This window comes from Nerophis lumbriciformis, linkage group LG30 (genome assembly GCF_033978685.3).
Source record: "Nerophis lumbriciformis linkage group LG30, RoL_Nlum_v2.1, whole genome shotgun sequence".
Taxonomy (NCBI): Eukaryota; Metazoa; Chordata; class Actinopteri; order Syngnathiformes; family Syngnathidae; genus Nerophis; species Nerophis lumbriciformis.
Genome location: NC_084577.2, coordinates 7,568,655 through 7,592,586, shown reverse-complemented (window position 1 = coordinate 7,592,586; position 23,932 = coordinate 7,568,655). Strand labels below are relative to the sequence as shown.

Genomic DNA, 23,932 nt, shown 5'->3' with positions numbered 1-23,932 from the left:
AATAACTTAACTAAATAGTAGTTAAGTCGCTTTTGTTGTTTCACGTTGTTAGGCAATCATGATAAAGTTGACTAGTACAACACTTGTCAACATAAACAAACTGATTTTTTATAGAAATGACTACGTTGGGTCTCACATTTCATGTTGACAAAAGCAGTTGCCCATTTAAGCTGATGTCAGCTTTAGCAGGCCTTTTTAGTACGGTAATAGGAACACGGTGAGCCGGGACTTAATGAGTTTGTGTACATAGGCAGGTTGTCAACATAAGCGACTGAAACGCGATGCACTTGATGAACAACTCTGTTTGCAAAGAGTTTTTTGTCGAGGGTATAATAATAACTGAGGTAATTATCTAATCTAGCGATTCAGAATACATACATTGACCACCCACAATACGTGCATGTTGCTAAAGGATAATAACTACAAAAGAAAAAACAGGTTTCTTTCTCTTTTTTGCCAGTTTTAGTGGTGTAAGTCTAGCAACATGAAAACAGCAACATCCAATGTATTTATTCTATGCCTCTGATATAGCCCTAAAGAAGAGTTGCAAGTGATTGCGCATGTGATTGTAACATGTTTCTGTTTGTGAGAGAGGGTATCCCAGTGGGAATGTTAGCTTAATAGGCTCCGTGTCGGTCTCATTCCTCAGGGGGGGGGTGTATGTGCCTTGCCTCTCTGCACACTCACTCGCACTCACGGACCAGGGAGTGAGTGAAAACACCTCAGATGTGTTGTGCAAATTAGTGTTTACATGTTCACACATTTCCACACCAGCTGTTTTGTGTACTTTCCTGGACCTGGGTTCATAAAAGCTTGAATTAAAATACCCCACATGAGGAGACTGTAATTACACAGTTGTTGATTACACAGGTTTTTACATGTATGTGTGTTTTTTTATTAGGGTAACTGCCCCAAAGTGAGCTCCATCAATGACCGCAGTGATTGGAAGGTGGTGAGGAAAGCCTTGACTGTGATTGGCTTTAATGAGGATGAGGTCGAAGTAAGTGTAAATCTTGTTTTATCACCATTGGGGAAGTGCAACAGCTACAAAATAATGCTCAACATTGAAAGGGTATTTATACTTATTTTTTTACATGATAATACAATATATCAGTGGTTTTTAAAGTGTGAGTAATCCCTCCCTTTAAGTGCACTGGCAGCTCCCAGAGATTGTGTGGGATTAGGGAGTTGAATATAAACATAAAAAATGACATAAACCAATATACCTGTCGTTACACCATAAGCCCACCAGATAATGACAAAGAAAAATAGATGACTCCAAGATTTAGACTTTTTTTGTTTACTGAATAATATTACATTTAGTGAATGTTTACATCCAATGCTTAAATATCTATAAAAATCTTAAAAGACACACGTTTAAAATATCCAAATAGTTAGGTAACATTTTTAATAAAGGTGGTGCATGTTAAAATAAATTGGATTGAAATGTTTTTAAAAAACTGTTGGACATTAAAAATCTTTGATTTGATAAAAAAAAATGCAACTTTAAAAAAAAAATTGTGTTAACTTTTTACGACTTAAAAACTCAAATCATACGTATAATGGAAATATATTTTTGCGTTTACACACGTGTTCTCGTGTGTAAGTGTGTATTGGGGTTTTACTGTTTGGATGTGTCCGAGAGGGTGCGATAGTTGTTTGGCTCCTTACGAGGAAGGCACACAATTTTATAAAATGTCTATAGACACTAAATGATTGCGTTTAGGGCTCTATGTGAGCAGTTTTTAAGACATGTTTGTCTGTACAATATGTTGAGCTCATAAAAATAAAAATAAATAAAATGTATACTTCCAATTCTCCTTCAGCGGTGATGCTTTTTTGAAGAGGATCTTATCTGTTGAGTACACATAAAGATTAAATCCACACTAAGGAGTCTTATCATTATGTTGTCAGTATTTGTTTCTTGCCTCCCCTTTTATATCTCACTCCCTCCATATTTTTCTTTCCAATATTTGATGAATGCCAGTCGCTTGTTCTAATTATTGTACATCCTACGCTTTCTCCTCCCAAATTATGTTTTGTTTGTGTAGGAGCTGTTAAACATAATCGCCAGTGTGCTCCATTTGGGTAACGTGCAGTATGGTGGTGGCGAGGAGGGAATTGCCTTCATCACGTCTGACACGCAGATCAAGTACTTGGCAAGGGTAAGATGTTACGCCAAGCACACACATCAGCACTCGTTACAAGGGGGAATAAGGCACTGGTGTACAATAACTAAGAATATAGGGCGTTCGCTGTTGAAGTATGCTTTGAATTAAATCATGATACCACACTAGTATTGGTATTTATGTTTGTTTTCTGACATTTCTATTGAAATTTCAAACACCGATATGCTAAAAATAAAGCTGCAGCTGAATGAGTGGATCCAGTTAACGCTCAAGTTCGAAAATCATCGTCATATAAGGCAGGGGTGTCTAAAGTGCGGCCTGGGGAATATTTTCAGTACGCAGCCCATTTTTTTTTTGGCCCTTGACATAGTGTTAAGAATAAATGAATTATTTATTAATTACATATATTGTTAAATTGATTTGTTACCTATAACACAGACCTAAAATGTGAATGCTTTGTTCAGATAGCTTAGTGCAAATTGACTTACATTGGATTGGTTTTAGCATCTTTGATACACAAAATGTATCAAAGTGGACCCACATCCTTATAATTTTCTTTTTGCGGCTCTCATGTAGAAGTTTGGACACCTATTATTTAGAGAATGAACATACTATCCTGTATACTGCCGAAAAGAACTATTATACCCCTTAATGCTGACTCAGTGTTATTGCAGTAAACATGTACGTTCCAGGTACTTTGTTTTAAATATAGGTCTATATAAGGGACGGCGTGGCGCAGTGGGAGAATGGCCGTGCGCGACCCGAGGGTCCCTGGTTCAATCCCCACCTAGTACCAACCTTGTCATGTCCGTTGTGTCCTGAGCAAGACACTTCACCCTTGCTCCTGATGGGTGCTGGTTAGTGCCTTGCATGGCAGCTCCCTCCATCAGTGTGTGAATGTGTGTGTGAATGGGTAAATGTGGAAGTAGTGTCAAAGCGCTTTGAGTACCTTGAAGGTAGAAAAGCGCTATACAAGTACAACCCATTTATTTATTATTTATTTATATGTAATATATAACAAAATATTTAAATAAATGATAAATGGGTTGTACTTGTATAGCGCTTTTCTACCTTCAAGGTACTCAAAGCGCTTTGACACTACTTCCACATTTACCCATTCACACACACATTCACACACTGATGGAGGGAGCTGCCATGCAAGGCGCTAACCAGCACCCATCAGGAGCAAGGGTGAAGTGTCTTGCTCAGGACACAACGGACATGACGAGGTTGGTACTAGGTGGGGATTGAACCAGGGACCCTCGGGTCGCGCACGGCCATTCTTCCACTGCGCCACGCCGTCCCTTTTTAATTAAGATTATTGGCATAATTGCTTATGTTTGACTTTTAGCATAAACAACCCAGTATTTTGATAAAAGCTGATTCTCCTTACCAGTGAGACGCCCTTTCTTGTTTTCCTTTTCCATAATTCTGCCAGCAGACAAAATCGACATGGAGCGCCATTCAGTCTTAAATGTTTCTCGAATCACACATATTCAACAAATACCACAACTATGATGTCACTACTGGTCAGCAGTCGAATGTCTAATTTTGTCTGTCATCTGTGTAGCACACTAGCCCGCTCATGTTTGTATGTCTTTCTAGTTGTTGGGCGTAAATGGAGCAGTGCTGACGGAGGCACTCACACACAAGAAGATAATTGCCAAGGGAGAGGAGGTGGGATTGGATACACACTCAGACACAAAACGTGCACACTGTCCGTGTTCCTATAATACATAATATTAAAATGTTTACTTTTATTGTCCAAATTTGTCATCAGCTTATCAGCCCTCTGAACCTAGAACAGGCCTCTTCTGCTCGGGATGCTTTGTCTAAAGCAGTGTATGGACGCACATTCACCTGGCTGGTTAACAAGATCAACGCTTCACTGGCATACACGGTACTCACAAACACACACACACACACAAACACACGGTTCCTATGCAACTGTTATAGACAGCATTAAAAACATTTTCATAAGTGACAGCAGCGCGCCACCCTGTGGACATTTTTTAAGCAAACTTAATTCATACTACTAAACTGTGTATAAAGTTATATTTTTCTTATGGCTACATGTGGTTGATGCACATGCTGATGAAAAGGTCACAGCTAACATAAAATATAAATTATTCAGCCCTCTTAACTCTTTTTAACTAAATTAGTATGTCTTGTATTCAATGTTATTGTTTGTGATTTTTTTTTAGGTAAAACAAACTTTATGATAAAGACATAAAACTCTAGTATTGTGACCAGAATAGCCACCATGTTTTTTCATGCTTTCATCTGGTGTCCATGTCCAAGGTTTACTGTTTTTCTACTACAAAACTAGAGTAATGAGTTTGACGATTATACAAAGTTTAGTCATGGTGCATTAATTACTAGGGATGGGTCACCTTTCTCTTTTGAATCGATTTGGTACCGATTCCCAGTACCGGTACCTGGGAATCAATACCAGTATTCAATGGTACTAATTTCTTGTACTTTTGTGTGGGTTTATGTGGTAATTAATGTTCATTTGTTCAACAATAAAATATCATTTTTTGTTTAATATTTAACAATGACTGCGATGAGGTGGCGACTTGTCCAGGGTGTACCCCGTCTTCCGCCCGATTCGCGCCCCCCCGCGACCCCGAAGGGAATAAGCGGTAGAAAATGGATGGATGGATGGATTTAGCATGGAGCTAATAATGATAAATGTGCTGTTCAATTGTTATATCTTGATATTTTTACACTTTTTTACAGTTTCATATGCAGTATTATATACTCCGGGTGTTTTTAACCTTTTAGATCTCAGGCCCAACTTTTTCTCTACAGAGGGGCTCGCGGCCCACTCAAATAATAACACTGAATTAGTAATCTTACTCTTGATTTTAATGGTATCCAATAATAATATCTGACCTACTTTTAGTTTAACAGGATAAACTTTGTCAAATGGTATGAAACCATGTGTTAATCACAATTATTATTTTTTATTTAACACATTAACCTTATGCTGATTATAAAAATAAGTACTAACCAAAAATACTGCATAAGAAGGAACTCATAAATAACTGACAAAAATCCATTTACATACAATTATGTAGTGTTAAAATATTAAACTAAATGAATAATAAATAATAAAAACACATGTTTGTTTACTCAACTGTGAATAAAATTCAGTCATTATTTTTACCTTAAAAAACGTCTTTATGACTTTAGCTCCAGCCTTCTTTTCGTTGTTTGATGTTGTCACTACTGCCACAAGTGGTGAAAAAGTGTATAACAACTGAGTATCGCTGCGGCTCATATGAACCACAGCTGAGAAACAGATATTTTTGGCAGCTCCTTGGGGGTGCTCGCGGATTATCAATGGGCTCTGGCCCTTTGTTTAAGAAACACTGATATAGTCGATTTTGCATGCAGTTGCAATTCCAAGATCCTAAATGGCAGTTGTATGTAGGCTACTGTGTGTTGCCTAGTCAGGTAGTACTCCTTGCCATTAAGGTGAATGTGCCAATTTTGTCTTTTGTTGCACCCAAAAAGTATTTATACTGTAAGTATTGAACCTTTTACACACCATCTGTTTGATTGTAAGAGGCATCTTATTTATAAATTACCAAACTTGGAGGTGTTGAAATTGCCATAGAAAATTGCATGGATCAGCATGGAACTAGCACATATTAAAAAGTGGAGCCTTACTTTACGTTTGAGCAGTTTCTATCGGGCATACTTGCTTTGTTGGCATTGAAATTTGCAGTAGTCCAACTGATTCCGCTCTGAGGGCTGCTTGAGTGCGTGTTGGCCCAACAAGTCATCTTCATGGCATCACGTGCAACAAAAGTATTGAAATATGGCAACATTTGATTTTACATGAATCGATACCCGCTAGTACAGACGGAATTAAGTCGGTGCCTATTAAAGTACCAAATTGAGTACTCATCCCGAGTAACCACATTGTAGTGTAATTCAAAGTACTTGTATCTTTAACATGTTTTTTGTAATTTACAGGATGACTCTTTCAAGCACTACTCTGTCATTGGGCTGCTGGACATTTATGGCTTTGAGGTCTTCCAGCACAACAGGTGAACTATTTACTAGTTTAATAGTCTTAAAAAAGCTATATAAAATGTTTTGCTTCACAATAAACTCAACCTACTTCAGTGGTAAAGAGCACAAGTCCCTACTGCTTGTAAGAAGGCTCTTGAGGCAAAATGTTAAAAGTGCCCTATCATGCAAAACAAACGTTTCAGATCTATTGGTGCCTGCTTATGTGTATTTGAGATCTGCATAAGTCCCGAAAATGTTAGATAAAACCGTGGAGGCATTGCAGAGATATATATAAAACAATTTTGCCTTCCTTCAAACTCCCTCCAAACGGTCCGTTTGGAATTTTGTGATGTCAGCGGATTATCTACAAACCCCGTTTCCATATGAGTTGGGAAATTGTGTTAGATGTAAATATAAACGGAATACAATGATTTGCAAATCATTTTCAACCCATATTCAGTTGAATATGCTACAAAGACAACATATTTGATGTTCAAACTGATAAACATTTTTTTTTTTTTTGCAAATAATCATTAACTTTAGAATTTGATGCCAGCAACATGTGACAAAGAAGTTGGGAAAGGTGGCAATAAATACTGATAAAGTTGAGGAATGCTCATCAAACACTTATTTGGAACATCCCACAGGTGAACAGGCAAATTGGGAACAGGTGGGTGCCATGATTGGGTGTAAAAGTAGATTCCATGAAATGCTCAGTCATTCACAAACAAGGATGGGGCGAGGGTCACCACTTTGCCAACAAATGCGTGAGCAAATTGTTGAACAGTTTAAGAAAAACCATTCTCAACCAGCTATTGTAAGGAATTTAGGGATTTCACCATCTACGGTCCGTAATATCATCAAAGGGTTCAGAGAATCTGGAGAAATCACTGCACTTAAGCAGCTAAGCCCGTGACCTTCGATCCCTCAGGCTGTACTGCATCAACAAGCGACATCAGTGTGTAAAGGATATCATCACATGGGCTCAGGAACACTTCAGAAATCCACTGTCAGTAACTACAGTTGGTCGCTACATCTGTAAGTGCAAGTTAAAACTCTCCTATGCAAGGCGAAAACCGTTTATCAACAACACCCAGAAACGCCGTCGGCTTCGCTGGGCCTGAGCTCATCTAAGATGGACTGATACAAAGTGGAAAAGTGTTCTGTGGTCTGACGAGTCCACATTTCAAATTGTTTTTGGAAACTGTGGACGTCGTGTCCTCCGGACCAAAGAGGAAAAGAACCATCCGGATTGTTATAGGCGCAAAGTTGAAAAGCCAGCATCTGTGATGGTATGGGGGTGTATTAGTGCCCAAGACATGGGTAACTTACACATCTGTGAAGGCGCCATTAATGCTGAAAGGTACATACAGGTTTTTGAGCAACATATGTTGCCATCCAAGCAACGTTACAATGGACTCCCCTGCTTATTCCAGCAAGACAATGCCAAGCCACGTGTTACATCAACGTGGCTTCATAGTAAAAGAGTGCGGGTACTAGACTGGCCTGCCTGTAGTCCAGACCTGTCTCCCATTGAAAATGTGTGGCGCATTATGAAGCCTAAAATACCACAACGGAGACCCCCGAACTGTTGAACAACTTAAGCTGTACATCAAGCAAGAATGGGAAAGAATTCCACCTGAGAAGCTTAAAACATGTGTCTCCTCAGTTCCCAAACGTTTACTGAGTGTTGTTAAAAGGAAAAGCCATGTAACACAGTGGTGAACATGCCCTTTCCCAACTACTTTGGCACATGTTGCAGCCATGAAATTCTAAGTTAATTATTATTTGCAAAAAAAAATAAAGTTTATGAGTTTGAACATCAAATATCTTGTCTTTGTAGTGCATTCAATTGAATATGGGTTGAAAAGGATTTGCAAATCATTGTATTCCGTTTATATTTACATTTAACACAATTTTCCAACTCATATGGAAACGGGGTTTGTATATATGGTAGAAATGTACCCAAACATTCTTGCACAAGTCAATCTATTTTAATTTGTGTAAAACCGGCTATGCCACAACATCATGGCCATGATGAAATCTAATGAAATATATTGCTTTGTCGGGTGCTTTAACCAGCACATGTCACTCCACAAACTTTCTGCCTCATCTGAAGTAAAATGTGCCTTACTTTTTAAGTTTTATGATTTTTGGCAATGTGCCTTCAACTGTGAAGAAATCGCTTCGAGTGTGCACCAAAAAGAGTCTTTCTTCACCAACAACAAACTGTCACAAAAAGATGGATTTTTCTAAAAACTACCGTACTTTTAATGGCGGAGTCGGTGACTACTATCTTTGGCAATGGAAGAGACAATGAAACGATAAGTAATAACAGTAGGTTAAAAATGTGTGACTGATACGTTAGCAATGTTAGCTTGAGTTGTTCTGTAGCTTGCTGAGCCCTCTACTCTAAGACAATAACGTCACCGTCCTATGGCAAAATAAAGAATGATTTTCCTAAAAACTACTTTTTATTTTATTAATGCCTACTATTTTTGGCAATGGACCAGTTAGTTGTATAATTCGTTATCACGTTCACAATGTAGCTTTTAGCGTGGTTTACTGTATAGCCAGCTTGAACCTTTATTGTTTACAAGTAGTCAAAGCAGCAGCAGTAGTAAAAGTATTAACATGATATCGAATAAAAAAGCATTTTATTGACAAAAGACACATGTATATGTCCAGGATTTAGCATTGGAGAGAAAAAGACTCCGTAGAAATTTGACCTTAGCCAGCATATCGTACCAGAAATGTCCGACAAGACTTTCTTCCTTTCTGTCTTGCCGCGTCGGCTTAAGGAGGTAGGAGATGACACGAACCATGGTGAGCCGCTGGTCTCGCTTCATCATCTGGGATGTTGTGGTGTGGTAAAAGTCAAGTAATAATTAGATGGCTGGTGGCTATCACCAGTGTCCATAGTTCATACAGTCTTAGCAAAACAAAAACAACTACTGTACCCAACATACTGTACACTGTAAAAAATACGATTTGCAATTGTTGGACTAATTATAGTTTTCAAGTTAATCTGACTCAGAAATAAGGTTTCACTTTGTTTAACTACCAAAACAGTGTCTGGCCAGCAAACTTTGAGAGTTGAGAAAACGCAAAAATCTTGTTGCATCATGTTGCCTTGAAAATTTGCGTTTTCTCAACTTTTTTTTTTTTTACAGTGTAGAGATCGGAAGTGTAGTCAGCGTGAGGGGGGCGTGGTAAGGAGGGCTTCATATGCATCTAACAACTCCGCCTCTTAAAACAAACTGTTTTTAGAAGCAACCAGAAAGTGTCTTAAAGATAGCTCTTTACAGCAAAATCTCTGAAGACATTTTGACCAAAGAACTATCATTACATGATATGATATTAAGTATTTTCAAAATAAAATAAAAATTATGATATGACCCCTTTAATGTTACTCTTGTGTCCCATTGTTTGTCGAGTTTCTAAGGTGAATCTCTAACCCAGTGTTTTTCAACCTTTTTTGAGCAAAGGCACATTTTTTGCTTTGAAAAAATCCGGAGGCACTCCACCAGCAGAAAACATTAAAAAACGAAACTCAGTTGACAGTAAAAGTTGTTGTCGCATTTGTTTGATATGACTTTAAACCATAACCAACCATGCATCAATATAGCTCTTGTCTCAAAGTAGGTGTACTGTCACGACCTGTCACATCACGCCGTAACTTATTTTGTGTTTGTTGCTGTTTTCCTGTGTGTATTGTTTTAGTTCTCCTATTTTGATGGCTTTTTCTTTTTTGTGGGGTATTTTCCTGTCGCAGTTTCATGTCTTCCTTTTGAACGATATTTCCCGCATCTACTTTGTTTTAGCAATCAAAAATATTTCAGTTGTTTTTATCCTTCTTTGTGGGGACATTGTTGATTGTCATGTCATGTTCGGATGTACATTGTGGACGGCGTCTTTGCTCCACAGTAAGTCTTTGCTGTCGGCCAGCATTCTGTTTTTGTTCATTTTGTAGTCAGTTCAGTTTTAGTTTCGTTCTGCATAGCCTTCCCTAAGCTTCAATGCTTTTTCTTAGGGGCACTCCCCTTTTGTTGATTTTTGGTCTAAGCATTAGATACCTTTTTACCTGCACACTGCCTCCCGCTGTTTCCGACATCTACAAAGCGATTAGCTACCGGCTGCCACCCACTGATATGGAAGCGTATTACGTGGTTACTTTGCCGAGTTCTAGACAGCACCGACACTCACAACAACACATAATTTGCAGACTATAATTGCTGGTTTGCAAAAAATATTCTTAACCCAAATAGGTGAAATGAGATCATCTCCCACGGCACACCAGACTGTATCTCACGGCACACTAGTGTGTCGCGGCACAGTGGTTGAAAAACACTGCCCTAACCAATATGACGTTAATTCCCACATAAAATATAGTATGCTATTATATGTAGCATTCTAATTGATTTGATTAGAAATCAGTTACCCATTTTTCCAACAGCGAGTGAATGTTTTAACTTGATTATCCAACGCTCTGCATTTGAACTAACACCTCTGCTGCTGTTGCTATGTTGCAGCTTTGAACAGTTCTGCATCAACTACTGTAATGAGAAGTTGCAGCAGCTCTTCATTGAGCTCACCCTCAAGTCTGAGCAGGAGGAGTACGAGGCAGAAGGCATAACGGTCAGACAGAGTCTCTTCTTTCTTTCATTTTGGCAGCATGCTTTTTATTGAATAATTGTTTTCTACCATGACAAAATGTGTTGCAATTTTTGTACAGCTATGAACAACTGCACTCAGTCAATGTGTGTACAGACCATTTACATGACTGTACACTAGCTTGCTGCTACCCTTTACCATTTTATAAAAAAGGTGACTTAAATAGAAAGTGGTTTGATGACGCTATATACAGGGGAAAGATTGCTGCTATAAATCCAGCACAGGGCGCTGTCTTGCTAGTCAATTAACTCACCCCTTTTCTAGTCAGAAGATGCTGAGACAAGATGTGATATTGTGTATCTGCACGCTAAGTAATACTGTATAGTGTACAGGTGTAATTGTACATCTTCGAAGCACTATCGCTAGTTATGACCTCAGCTAGTCAAAGGCTGGGCTGCACACTTCCACATCTTGCCTTTCACAGCCATGGTAATGAACTCTCCCCCAGGCTGATGGGAGTGCCCTCGATCTTTGCTCCCGATTTCCGAGTAAATGCATGATGCAAGAAAGACTTCTGTCTTTTACTTTCATTGTGTGTATCATGTGAGAATACAAGCGATGCATACCGCCACTAACACGTATCGCCAAATCTATTTAGGGCAGTCCAAATTTATGTCTTCTTTCTTCAGTTATTTTTATTTTTTTAACTGTTGCTTCATTATAACACGTACGACTCACTGTTGCGCCCAGCAGAGAGACCGGAGGACCACTCTATTCACAGCTATTGTGTCCTTGGGCAAGACACTTTACCCACCTGCTCCCAGTGCCACCCACACTGGTTTAAATGTAACTTAGATAATGGGTTTTACTATGTATAGCGCTTTGAGTCACTAAAGAATAGCACTATATACATTTCATTCACTTCACTTCACACTTCTAGGAATGCTTTGGTTCTGTCTTTCTAGTGGGAACCCGTCCAATACTTCAACAACAAGATCATCTGTGACTTGGTGGAGGAGAAGTTTAAAGGCATCATCTCCATTCTGGTGAGGAATTCTCCCATTCTCGTTACCTTTACCACAGAGGTTATCTTTCCATCTTTGTTCCAGTGAAGATGTGCAATTTGTTGCTGATCCTAATTTGGATTGCTCGTTATTGGCATATGTGTATTTGTAGTTATCAAATGAGTTCATGTCACATTCAAGTGATTTCTACCAAACCTACTGTATCATGTGTTTTGCTAGATTAGTTTCAATTTCAAATGAATGCATTAATATTGATTTTTGTTATACAGTGGAAACCAATTAAGTCGACAAGAGTGTTGGTAATAACGGCGTTATTTTTTTCCAGTAACGAGTAATTTAATTGATTACTGTTCCCAACTTTGCAACACCATTGCTGTTACTTAAAATTTGAAGTGGCTCGTTACTACAGTTTGGTTGAATGAAGCGCAAGATGTCAGGTTTCAGCCACACATCAGCTGCATGCAGAGAGAAGTGATGATGACGCTGAAGTAAATACGCTGTTGATGATTGGCCGGGTGCGCGGTTTTGTACTTTCAATATTAAATGTCGTTACTTTATGGAATATTTGTTTTATACATTTTTATTTATATGCATATCATACGGCACACTGCAATCTTTTGAATTCAGATGAATGGCAAATGTTCTAAAACTACTGTATATGGTGTTTTTATTCTTCAATCAGTTAGTGCGTCTGCCTCACAATATGAAGGTCCTGGGTTCGATCCTGCGCTCGGGATCTTTCTGTGTGGAGTTTGCATGTTCTCCCCGTGACTGCGTGGGTTCCCTCCGGGTACTCCGGCTTCCTCCCACCTCCAAAGACATGCACCTGGGGATAGGTTGAATGGCAACACTAAATTGGCCCTAGTAAAATGAATGTGAGTGTGAATGTTGTCTGTCTATCTGTGTTGGCCCTGCGATGAGGTGGCGACTTGTCCAGGGTGTACCCTGCCTTACGCCCGATTGCAGCTGAGATCGACTCCAGCACCCCCCCGCGACCCCAAAAGGGATAAGGGACGGCGTGGCGCAGTTGGGAGAGTGGCCGTGCCAGCAACCAGAGGGTTACTGGTTCAATCCCCACCTTCTACCAACCTCGTCACGATCCGTGTGTCCTTGAGCAAGACACTTCACCCTTGCTTCTGATGGGTCGTGGTTAGGGCCTTGCATGGCAGCTCCCGCCATCAGTGTGTGAATGGGTGAATGTGGAAATAGTGTCAAAGCGCTTTGAGTACCTTGAAGGTAGAAAAGAGCTATACAATTATAACCCATTTAACATTTATAAGCAGGAGAAAATGGATGGATGGACAGTTAATGTAAACATATTTGAGTTAAGGATGTTAATTAAACACGATAACATATATAATTAGGTCACAGTTACTTTGCTGAGTAATTAATTACTGTTACAATGAGGTAACTGAGTTACTAAATGAATTACTTTTTGAGAGAACTAATTTAATGTTTATGGTAAGATGACCGTCACTGGTCGACAACCAGTCTATGTTGACTGGGGTTGTTCCAATACCACTTTTTCAATCCCGATACAATACCAATATTGAGCCAATACAATATCTGCACAAATCATACATGCTTTTATTCTTTTATAGTGTGGAATGTTAGAAAATCATTGATCGAGTGAAAATACTCCTACAGAGAACAATAGTAAATATGAAAAACACTAACCTATTCATTATTAACTGTCTGGAATGGATGTATGCTGTTTTTCCGCTATAATTCATTATCAACCAATCACAATTAATTTATATAGCCCTTAATCACAACTGGCTCAAAGGGCTTCACACACCACAATGACATCCCCTTATATGAACCCACATTCAGGCAAAGTAAAACTCTGTTAAAAAAGCCCGGGGTGGGAAAAAGAACAAACCTTGGGAAGGGGCCGTAGATGTGGGGACCAGCAGCAAACCGTCTGGTTTACCGAGTGGGTACAATTATTGAATTGAGTGGGTACAATTATTGAATTGTTACATTAATAAATAATGTAAGAATCCAGTCCATCGGGTAGCCAGAAGACAGTCGTAGGGGGGATCTTCTCGCAAGTCGACAATGCAGAGACGTCACCAGCTGATGCATAGAAGAGTGGGTCACTCTGGGTCTCGACTTGGAACAGCTAGCGAATCTTCCATACTGGTATCTCTCTAGAGATTATCTGTGACCACCTGGTATCCTCTCCATGCTGGAGAGGGAGGACAGAGCAGAATAGTAAAGCGGCAGGTCAACTGGTCTAACAGGATTTTTCCAAAAGCTATTACCGTATTTTTCGGACTATAAGTCGCAGTTTTTTTCATAGTTTGGCCGGGCTCCAGTGCGATTTATATATGTTTTTTTCCTTCTTTATTATGCATTTTCGGCAGGTGTGACTTATACTCCGGTGCGACTTATACTCCGAAAAATACGGTAAATTAAGCTCACAAAAAAGTGAACTGAACAATGCAAACTTGTTTTGTTTCGCAGTGTGAAATGACAACAGCAACATAAATACTGCCAAGTTATACAGCATTAAAACATGCACACAGTGACTTCTGCTTAGTAGTGTTAACCTGGATTCTACCACAGCAACTAATAACACCCTTTTATTTTTTAGATGGGAATAAAGATTTGATAGCATGAAAGCTTTGTAATTTTATTTAACAGCAACAGCTCTGTTAAATACAAACATTTCAACAAATGTTGTCATTGTTTTGATATTTTCAATATAAAGACAACATTTGATGACACTACTGCCTTAGGTTTGAAATTTCACAATTCATTGTGCTAGCAACGGCTAGTTTCGTGTTCATTTGTGTCAGCCTTTTAGTTGTGGTAAACTCTCAATATACTTGAGGGATTACAAGCAACTCATCATGTTAGAATTTCAGCACTAATTTAATTCTACTGCTCTTATGCTTTTTCTGTTCAGGACGAAGAGTGTCTGAGACCTGGAGATGCCAGTGACATCACCTTCTTAGAGAAGCTGGAGGACACCGTAGGAGGTCATCCGCACTTTGTCACGTCAGTTCAATTCCCACATTCAACAATTTACCAAATGTCCTCAAGCTTGGTCTCATATGACTGTGGTGCTACGCACCTTGTGCAACCCCTGATTTAAGCTATGCTAATGATGTATTTTTCTGTGGTTTACTGCAGTCACAAGCTAGCTGATGCAAAGACTCGGAAGGTAATGGGTCGTGATGAATTCCGACTGCTGCATTATGCCGGAGAGGTCAACTACAACGTCAATGGTACATATGCGCTTTTGTGCGCAGCCTTAAACAAAAACATGGAAAAACATCCAATTTCACCAAGCTACAATTAGAACGCAATGTATTGCATGACAACCTTAGCATGTAAAGTTTTTCAAGTACTTTTTCAATCTCATCCTTTTTAGTAATAACATAACTATTTTTTTTTTTTTTACCAAAAATTTTATATTACAGTAAAAGTTGTAAACATCACCTTGTCGCAGTGATCCAAAGGTGTCGTGCGGTTGTCTCAAACCTGGGGCCCGAGTGCCATTTGCGGTCCGCAGGCCCATATTTTGTGGCCCCGTACTTAACTTAATAGTTTAGTGCACAGGTGTCAAACCCAAGACCCGGGGGCCAGATCTGACCAAAAACATAATTTTATAATGCCTGCGATAGCCTAGAAATAATAATCTTAAATAAAGTATTTTACTATCTATCTCCATTTAGACATAAAAAAAAAAATATATATATATATATATATATATATACAGTGTATGTATATATAGTAAACTATTTCAAACTATTATATTATCTAATGATGCAAAAAAAATTATATATTATCATACATTCCAATTTTTTTGGTCAAAATGAAAACAAATACTGAAATACTTGCTTGACTTATGATTTAAATCACGTTATCCATCAAATTATACATTGTAAAAATGAAAATAGAATTTACGGTGACATTTTACGGTAGAAAAACAGTGGTACCATCTTACATTTACAATAATACACTGTAAAACCAACAACCATAGATTTTACAGTTAAAAAAAAGCCCTGACAGCTCAGTCGTCAGAATTTTACCGTACATTTCTTCCTGTTTACATCAATATGCCGTAAAAAACACCTTAAATTTTACAATAAAATTCTGCCGACTGAGCTGCCCGTTTTTATCGCAAAATATAAAAAATGTTTTCCTACAGTGTCCGTTAAAAAATATATATATACAAATATACAAATCAAATTCGTGGGCAATTGTGCAACAATATCATTAAGCAAATCTTTGTACATTTATAAGCATATATTATTCACTGTTACATAACTGCGATGTGGCCCTCAATGAAAACGAGTTTGACACCGCTGGTTTAGTGTAATTGCGGCCTGCACACCCTACGTGGCTAACAGTTAAATATATTATAGAAATCTTGAATCCCACTATAAAGAACGGTCCAAACACAAAATTACAATGAAACAAACACACATTGGATCAGAAACCAAGCCGAAGTGTCTCTGACCAGTGTGAAAATATACAATTTTTACATTCAATTTTACTTTTATAATCACTATTATAGCTGTTGGTCACCATAGTTGCTGGTAGAAGTAGTTAACACACTTAATCACGGGGTTCAGAAGTGAATACTTTGTGCGGCCCAGCCTCACGCCGACTCTATCTCTAGTGGGCCCCAGGTAAATTGAGTTTGAGACCTCTGGTGTAGTGTGCTGAAGAGTATAGTTATGGTTTAGTTAATTTCTAACATGATTTAAAAAGCATGACAGTTGTATACTTAGACTGATCAATATGTCCAAAAAGGAGCAGGAAGAAGCAGATCTTATATCATCCTAGTCCTTGAAATTAAAAATAAAACATTACTGAGAAGGAAAGCATGGTGGGGGACATGTTATGTCATTTTGACAGAAGGAGAATTGACAAATATAATTTGCTGTAGAACTAAATAGAAGCAGATGTGACATAATATTATTCATATTATTAACAAACTGACACATTGTACTTGATTACATTGATATTCATCAATCCATCTTCTCTTCAGGTTTTCTGGACAAAAACAATGACCTGCTCTTTAGAAACTTAAAGGAGGTAAGAATGATTGAGAAAACAATAAGCAAAATCTGCCTTGAATGGCTTTTGTCTGATTTGGGGGTTAAAAGTTGTTTTAATTTTCTATTTTAAGGTTATGTTCATGTCGGAGAACAAGATCCTAAACCAGTGTTTCGACAAAGGGGAGCTGAGTGACAAAAAACGTCCAGACACAGTAATATTCCACACTCTCGTACATCTCGGCATATTTTCCCACAACAGAACAGGCAGCAGTGTTGTTCCCTTTCTCGTTGTTGAGTGGGATTTTCTCTTGCTGCCTTCTCGCTGAGGAATGCCCTTAACACACATCCAGAGTGGCTTGAACAGGGTACTGTCACAGGCTGGTCCCTCTCCTCCACTCTACATAGCCTGTGTTCACACTCTCCACCCTGCTGACATGAGCATTACTGTCTTTGCTATCCACCCATCTAAGACTTCCATTTACTCGCTAATCTCATGCGCGAACGGACCTGTCACTACCTGATTTAGACTCCTGTTCTCATCATTCTGTTTTGCTTGTGTCCATCTTCCCAGGCAGCGACCCAGTTCAAGGCCAGTCTGGCGAAACTTATGGAGATCCTCATGTCTAAGGAGCCGTCGTATGTCCGCTGCATCAAGCCCAATGACTCCAAGCAAGCAAGTAAGAAGTAATTTCTTGTTTTTTTCTAAAATTTTAAACAAACTATTGGATTGAAAATAATCATAGACAGCTCAAATTACAACTGTTAATCTCCTCTGTGGCTTATATAGTGGTTTTATCCTAAGTAATGTATTTATTTCTAACCTTTTGCAAGTAAAATATATGTGACAAACCATCTGTGTTTAACCTAGCCATGAGGATACTGTTTGCATTACAGTTCTTTTTTTTTTACAATGGAACCAGCTCATTTAAGTCTCGCTTATGTCAACAACCCATCTAAGTTGACCAGTCCACCTTTTTCTTCCTATTACTTAAAAAAACAACACACTTACTTGGTGCAATATGTGTGTTGAGATAGTGTTTTTGTTTTATTATTTATATATACATATTGCAATTATGAGTGCGCAATATGTATCATTTATTACTCATTTTTAGTTTTTCTTTTCTTACTGTATTTAAAAATCCGCATTTTCCCATTGTGGGATAAATAAGGTTACAAAATCTCTTTAAATACACACAAGGCAATGCTGTTCATCCAATTGAATCCAATCTTTATTTTTAATAGCACAATTTGAAAACAGTAAAACTTTCACAAAGGGCTGCACAATAGTTAAAAATACACATTTAAAACCAAGATAAAACTAGAGACAGTCTATAATAAAAACAAACATTCAACTTATAAAAGTAAATCTATAAAAGAAAAGAAAATAGACCGACATCACAGAACTCTCATGCTGGTCTAAAAGCCAAGGAGTAAAACTATGTTTTAAGACATGACGTAAAAGTCGTTAATGAGGGAGACCAGAAAAGAGTGATCCCTCCTGAATTTTAATAAAGTTTTGGGGACGACAAGAAGAATTTGATCAGCGGACCTTGGAGGTCTTGTGAGGGTGTAGATTTTTAGGCAGTCAGAAATATATGGAGGTGCTGATCCATTAAGAGAATTTTGAAACAAGCAATACATTTTTAAATACATTTTAAAGTATTGGGACGCTTAAATAGAGGTGTGGGTTTTTTGCGCCAGTATAAAGGCAAGCAGCAGCATTTTGGAGTAACTGCAAATGTCAGAGGCCTGGTTCACTCCAAGTGAATTTCAGTAGTCTAAATTTGATGAAATACACTATATTGCCAAAAGTATTTGGCCACACATCCAAATGATGAGAATCAGGTGTCCTAATCACTTGGCCCGGCCACTTAGGCATGAAGACTGTTTCTACAAACATTTGTGAAAGAATGGGCCACTCTCAGGAGTTCAGTGATATCCAGCGTGGAACTGTCAAAGGATGCCACCTGAGCACCAAATCCAGTCGTGAAATTTCCTCGCTCCTTAATATTCCAAAGTCAACTGTGGGCTTTATTATAAGAAAATGGAAGAGTTTGGGAACAACAGCAACTCAGCCACGAAGTGGTAGGCCACGTAAACTGACAGAGAGGGGTCAGCGGATGCTGAAAGTGCATAGTGCAAAGAGGTCGCCGACTTTTTGCACAGTCAGTTGCTACAGAGCTCCAAACTTCATGTGACCTTCCAATTAGCCCACGTACAGTACGCAGAGAGCTTCATGGAATAGGTTTCCATGGCGAGCAGCTGCATCTAAGCCATACATCCCCAACTCCAATGCAAAGCGTCGGATGCAGTGGTGTAAAGCACGTCGCCACTGGATTCTGGAGCAGTGGAGACGCGTTCTCTGGAGTGATCAATCACGCTTTTCCATCTGGGAATCTGATGGACGAGTCTGGGTTTGGAGGTTGCCAGGAGAATGCTACATTTCGAACTGCATTGTGATGAGTGTGAAATTTGGTGGAGGAGGAATTATGGTGTGGGGTTGTCTTTCAGGAGTTGGGCATGGCCCCTTAGTTCCAGTGAAAGGAACTTTGAATGCTCCAAGATACCAAAAATATTTTGGACAATTCAATGCTCCCAACCTTGTGGGAACAGTTTGGAACGGGCCCCTTCCTCTTCCAACATGACTGTGCACCAGTGCACAAAGCAAGGTCCATAAAGACATGGATGACAGAGTCTGGTGTGGATTAACTTGACTGGCCTGCACAGAGTCCTGACCTGAACCTGATAGAACACCTTTGGGTGACTGAGAGCCAGGCCTTCTTGACCAACATCAGTGTGTGACCTCACCAATGCGCTTTTAGAAGAATGGTCGAAAATTCCTATAAACACACTCCGCAACCTTGTGGACAGCCTTCCCAGAAGAGTTGAAGCTGTAATAGCTGCAAAAGGTGGACCGACATCATATTGAACCCTATAGGTTAGGAATGGGATGGCACTTCAAGTTCAAATGTGAGTCAAGGCAGGTGGCCAATTACTTTTGGCAAGTAAGTGTAAAGTATTGTCGTAAAGAGATCAAACTGATTTGATTTTAGCAAAAATCTAAGACGTTAACAACTGGATTAATCTGTAAGAATTAGGGTTTGAATTTGGGTTTATGTTGACAAGTATGTCGACCTGTTCACGGAGTCCTGGTTCAGTGTGTTCTTTTATTACTATGAATTAGGGCTGCTACCAAACACTATCTGAAAGGATAACTGTATGTTTTTGGAATGTTTACCATTATTCACAATCTTCATATGAGACAAGAACACGTCTTTCCCTTTTGTGTGCGTTCTCAAAGAAAAAATGCCCTTTGCTTGTGTTGTTTTCTGCTGTACGAACCGTTGAAATTGCAAAAAGTATAAACGTTTCTTCTTAACCTCGAAAGGTTATCAAAAAGGGCGGAAAAAAGCAAAATTTGTTGAAACAACGACTAGAAAAGCACGCAGCTCACACTCCAGTCTAAGAGAGCATAGTCGAAGAATGCATGAGTTTCCAGTGATCACTTCGTCAAAGGTTTGTTTGATATACTTTTAATAGGTGTTACTTCCCATATAAGTATTATCTTGATATTATTTGTATTTCTTAAACACGTTTGCTACGAGTGTTTCGAAAAGCACCAACTCGATGTGTCTAAATAAAAGAAAGCAAATGTGAGCCAAAGCTAATAAAAGAGTTACGGTAAGCTTTTACCAAAGGCAACAATCATATATGAAGCTTTCAGCACATACACAATGTTGACATCTATAGTTATATTTTGATAAAGACGGAAAAAAACTCGCTACTCCTCAACAGCACGTTCAACAGCAACAAACATGGCAGATTTGACGCAAAGTTAAATCATGAAATGCAACCTTACCCGAACAAAAACAATCCACACTTATCTGGGAGAGTCTTGATACCAATTTCCTTGACACACACAAATAATTTGCAGATTTCCATGCTTTTCAAAGATTCCATCTGTTTTTTTCGTGTAAAATGGTGTCTGGAGCACAATCGTTCGATATGTCTGGGAACGCGACCGACGTAATCCTTTATCACTCGACAAATCCTTTTTTTGATGAAGTATAGGGATCTTTTCCATTGCATAGTTTGATTTTTTTGCTTGTATCTGCTTTTTGCAGGAAGATTTAAGCTTCTTGTGTACTCATGTAGTTTGCGCGCTGCTTGCTGTACAACAGCCATCTTAGCTTAGTCGACCACCACTGGTTTTCACTTCCCGGAAGAAGTCACGTTCTTACAAGCAATTGGCTTGGTTTCCCCCAAACCTGATTTCTGGCATTCACGCCAAAGAGTTCAATCTTTGTCTAATCACACAGGACAATTTTGTTTCTCATGGTCTGACCGTCTTACAGGTGAATTATGGCAAACTTTTACAACAGAATGGCTTCCGTCTGGCCACTCTGCCATACAGGCCTGATTGGTGGTTTGTTGCAGAAATGGTTGTCTTCCTGGAAGGTGCACCTCCTTCCACAGAGGAATGCTGTTGCTCTGACAGAGTGACCATTGGGTTCTTGGTCAGCTCCCTGACTAGGGCCCTTCTCCCCGAGCTCTCAGTTTAGACTGCCGGCCAGCTCTAGGAAGAGTCCTGCGCTCATTGGGACCTTCAATGTAGTACATATTTGTCTGTACCCTTCCTCAGATTTATGCCTCTAGGCAAACCTATTTTTGAGGTATACAGACAATTTCTTTGACTTCCTCCTTGGTTTGTGCTCTGCCATGCACTGTCAAGTGTGGGACCTTATACTTTATTATAGACAGGTGTGTGCCTTTCCAAATAATGTCCAACCAACTGAATTTACCAAAGGTGGACTCCAATTAATTTGTAGGAACATCTCAAGGATGATTAGTTGACACAGGATGCACCTGACCTCATTTTTGTGCCTAATGACAGAGGCTATGAATACTTGTACATGTGATTTGTTAGTTTTTTATTTTTAATGAATTTGCAAACATTTCTAAAAATCAACTTGTTCACGTTGTCATTATGTGGTATTTTGAGGACAAAAATGAATTAATTCCATTTTGGAATAAGCCTGTAACATAAGAAAATTTGGAAAAAGTGAAGCGCTGTGAACACTTTCCGGATGCACTGTATAATAAATGGCTACTTTTGTTTTTTGGTAATGTCGACAACCCCTGTGTCAGCAAGTCAAAGGAATGTTGACATAAAAGACTTTTACTGTAGCATGTTATTGGATGATAAATGTACGTTTTATAGAAAGTATACACGTCAAGTGTGCATTCTATATATAGGGAGGATAACTGAAGTGAGACGCAGAGTGTTGGTGTTTTCAAGTTACTATTTGCTGAAATAGCCAATAAGTGTTATGTCAGGTTTATTTAAACCCTCTCGTTAAGGCAGCTGAAGCAGCTTAGCAGCGTCCACTGGCTAATATTTTCTTCATAGACGTCATGTTAATCCTGTGCTTTTGCTAATTCCAACTAAAACACTTTTTTCACTACGTTACTGGACACCATACAAGCTCTTCTGTAGTCGTCAATATATTTTACTGGCCTTTGTTTGACCCTACAGTTGTCCTTTTGTTTCTTTAACAATGTCTCTCTGTCCTTCGTCACTCCTACTCCTGATGTTTGCTTGTTCATTCTCTCTGACAGCCTTTACAGTGTTTTCTTAGACTGACTTTAACCTGACTCAGCCTTCTTCCACCCCCCTATTGTTTGCAGGTCGTTTTGACGACGTTCTGATCCGTCACCAAGTCAAGTATCTGGGATTGATGGAAAATCTGAGGGTGAGGCGAGCGGGCTTTGCTTACAGGCGGCGTTATGAGGTCTTCCTGCAGAGGTGACAAGATTATTCTTTTTTTTCTTTAATCCTTTAGTTATGTTATGTGCGTTTTGATGGTTTGAAAATGTCAATGTTTCAAAAGTTACAACCGCTTCCTGTGTATATACTAAGCTATTTGTAGAAAACAGTGGCATCTTGTGTTGTAATTGATAAAGCCTATAGTTATTTGTGTAATATTTAATAATGTATCGAAGTAATTACTTTTTCAAATTTTAGAATATGCCTCAAGAGCCAATAAAAAAAAAAAACAATCTACGGGCTGAAAAGATCCCCCAAGCTAGTTTTATGAAGTAATGTAATAATCATGTACATTCAATTTATGTATTTACCTTTGAGAGTGGACTTCTGAAGAATCTCCTTCGAGCTGCTTCGCCATCAAACACAATACCAGCTGCTTTTTCATATTTTCACGGATAAATGTCCGCCGTTTAGATGTTATTTTATCATTTTTGCCTAGTATTATCAACTCATTCTGCTTTAATATGGAGTAGACTTAAAGTGCCATGCTCCAACTGCTTAGCTAGCTACATGCTCAGTCATGGTTTTGATGATTTCGTTCTTTAATTTATTGAATATCATTCAGTTTTTCCTCTCCGCACATTAATTCACAGTCACATATTTCCTTCCCATGGTTGGCAAACAAAGTTATGTCTAGCTGTAGCTATAAGCCAATGCTAGTCAGTAAGACCGGATGTTTTGGGTCGGGTCTTACAGGGTTTACTGTGACATTTGTTATGCCAACTAATTGTGAGGATGCTTGTAACGCCACTTTTTGCTTGCAACTTAAAGCATAACAATTAGCCAAGATACAACTCCCATCTCAAAACACTCCTAAGTTGAGGTACCACTGTATAAACATCACATAGCATTTTATTTTACCTACCAAAACAAAACAGAAAATCTAATATTCTTTGGTTAATTACAGAGTACCATTAATTTGAATGTGTTAATGATAAACCTGTGAATATGTAAAGTTGCATGCCGAGGATGTCGTTATGGTTTGTGCAGCCCTTTGAGACATTTGTAATTAAGGGCTATATAAGTAAACTTTGGATTGATGATTGATTGATGAATGCATAAATACATAATATGGAAGAACAATAAAATGGTAGGAAAGTTTCAAAGTAGATTTGGGAAGCACCTGGAGCGTTTGCACATTTTACTTTAGAATACAGTGGCACCTCGGTTTTCCTACGCCTATATGGTTTTAGGCGAAATTTTTTAAACATGCGTTGTATCAATTTCCTTTCTTTTTTTATTTAGTACAATTGCACAATAAGCCATCATAAAGCCAAATAAAGTTATAGCACA

The 23,932-nt window shown here is 38.7% G+C and overlaps 1 protein-coding gene across 5 annotated transcripts in view; it reads left to right on the top strand.

Moving 5' to 3' along the window:
* Positions 1 to 23,932, top strand: part of LOC133572619 (unconventional myosin-Ic-like) — a 153,438-nt gene that overhangs the window by 112,858 nt on the left and 16,648 nt on the right. For all 5 annotated transcript variants that reach the window (XM_061925452.2, XM_061925455.2, XM_061925454.2 and 2 more), the window contains 13 exons: positions 902 to 1,000; positions 2,052 to 2,165; positions 3,735 to 3,806; positions 3,910 to 4,029; positions 6,117 to 6,190; positions 10,688 to 10,793; positions 11,735 to 11,815; positions 14,709 to 14,800; positions 14,936 to 15,030; positions 16,803 to 16,849; positions 16,944 to 17,024; positions 17,384 to 17,489; positions 22,501 to 22,618. In XM_061925452.2, coding sequence (XP_061781436.2) covers positions 902 to 1,000; positions 2,052 to 2,165; positions 3,735 to 3,806; positions 3,910 to 4,029; positions 6,117 to 6,190; positions 10,688 to 10,793; positions 11,735 to 11,815; positions 14,709 to 14,800; positions 14,936 to 15,030; positions 16,803 to 16,849; positions 16,944 to 17,024; positions 17,384 to 17,489; positions 22,501 to 22,618 — 1,205 coding nt within the window. The remainder of the gene's footprint in view (positions 1 to 901; positions 1,001 to 2,051; positions 2,166 to 3,734; positions 3,807 to 3,909; positions 4,030 to 6,116; positions 6,191 to 10,687; positions 10,794 to 11,734; positions 11,816 to 14,708; positions 14,801 to 14,935; positions 15,031 to 16,802; positions 16,850 to 16,943; positions 17,025 to 17,383; positions 17,490 to 22,500; positions 22,619 to 23,932) is intronic.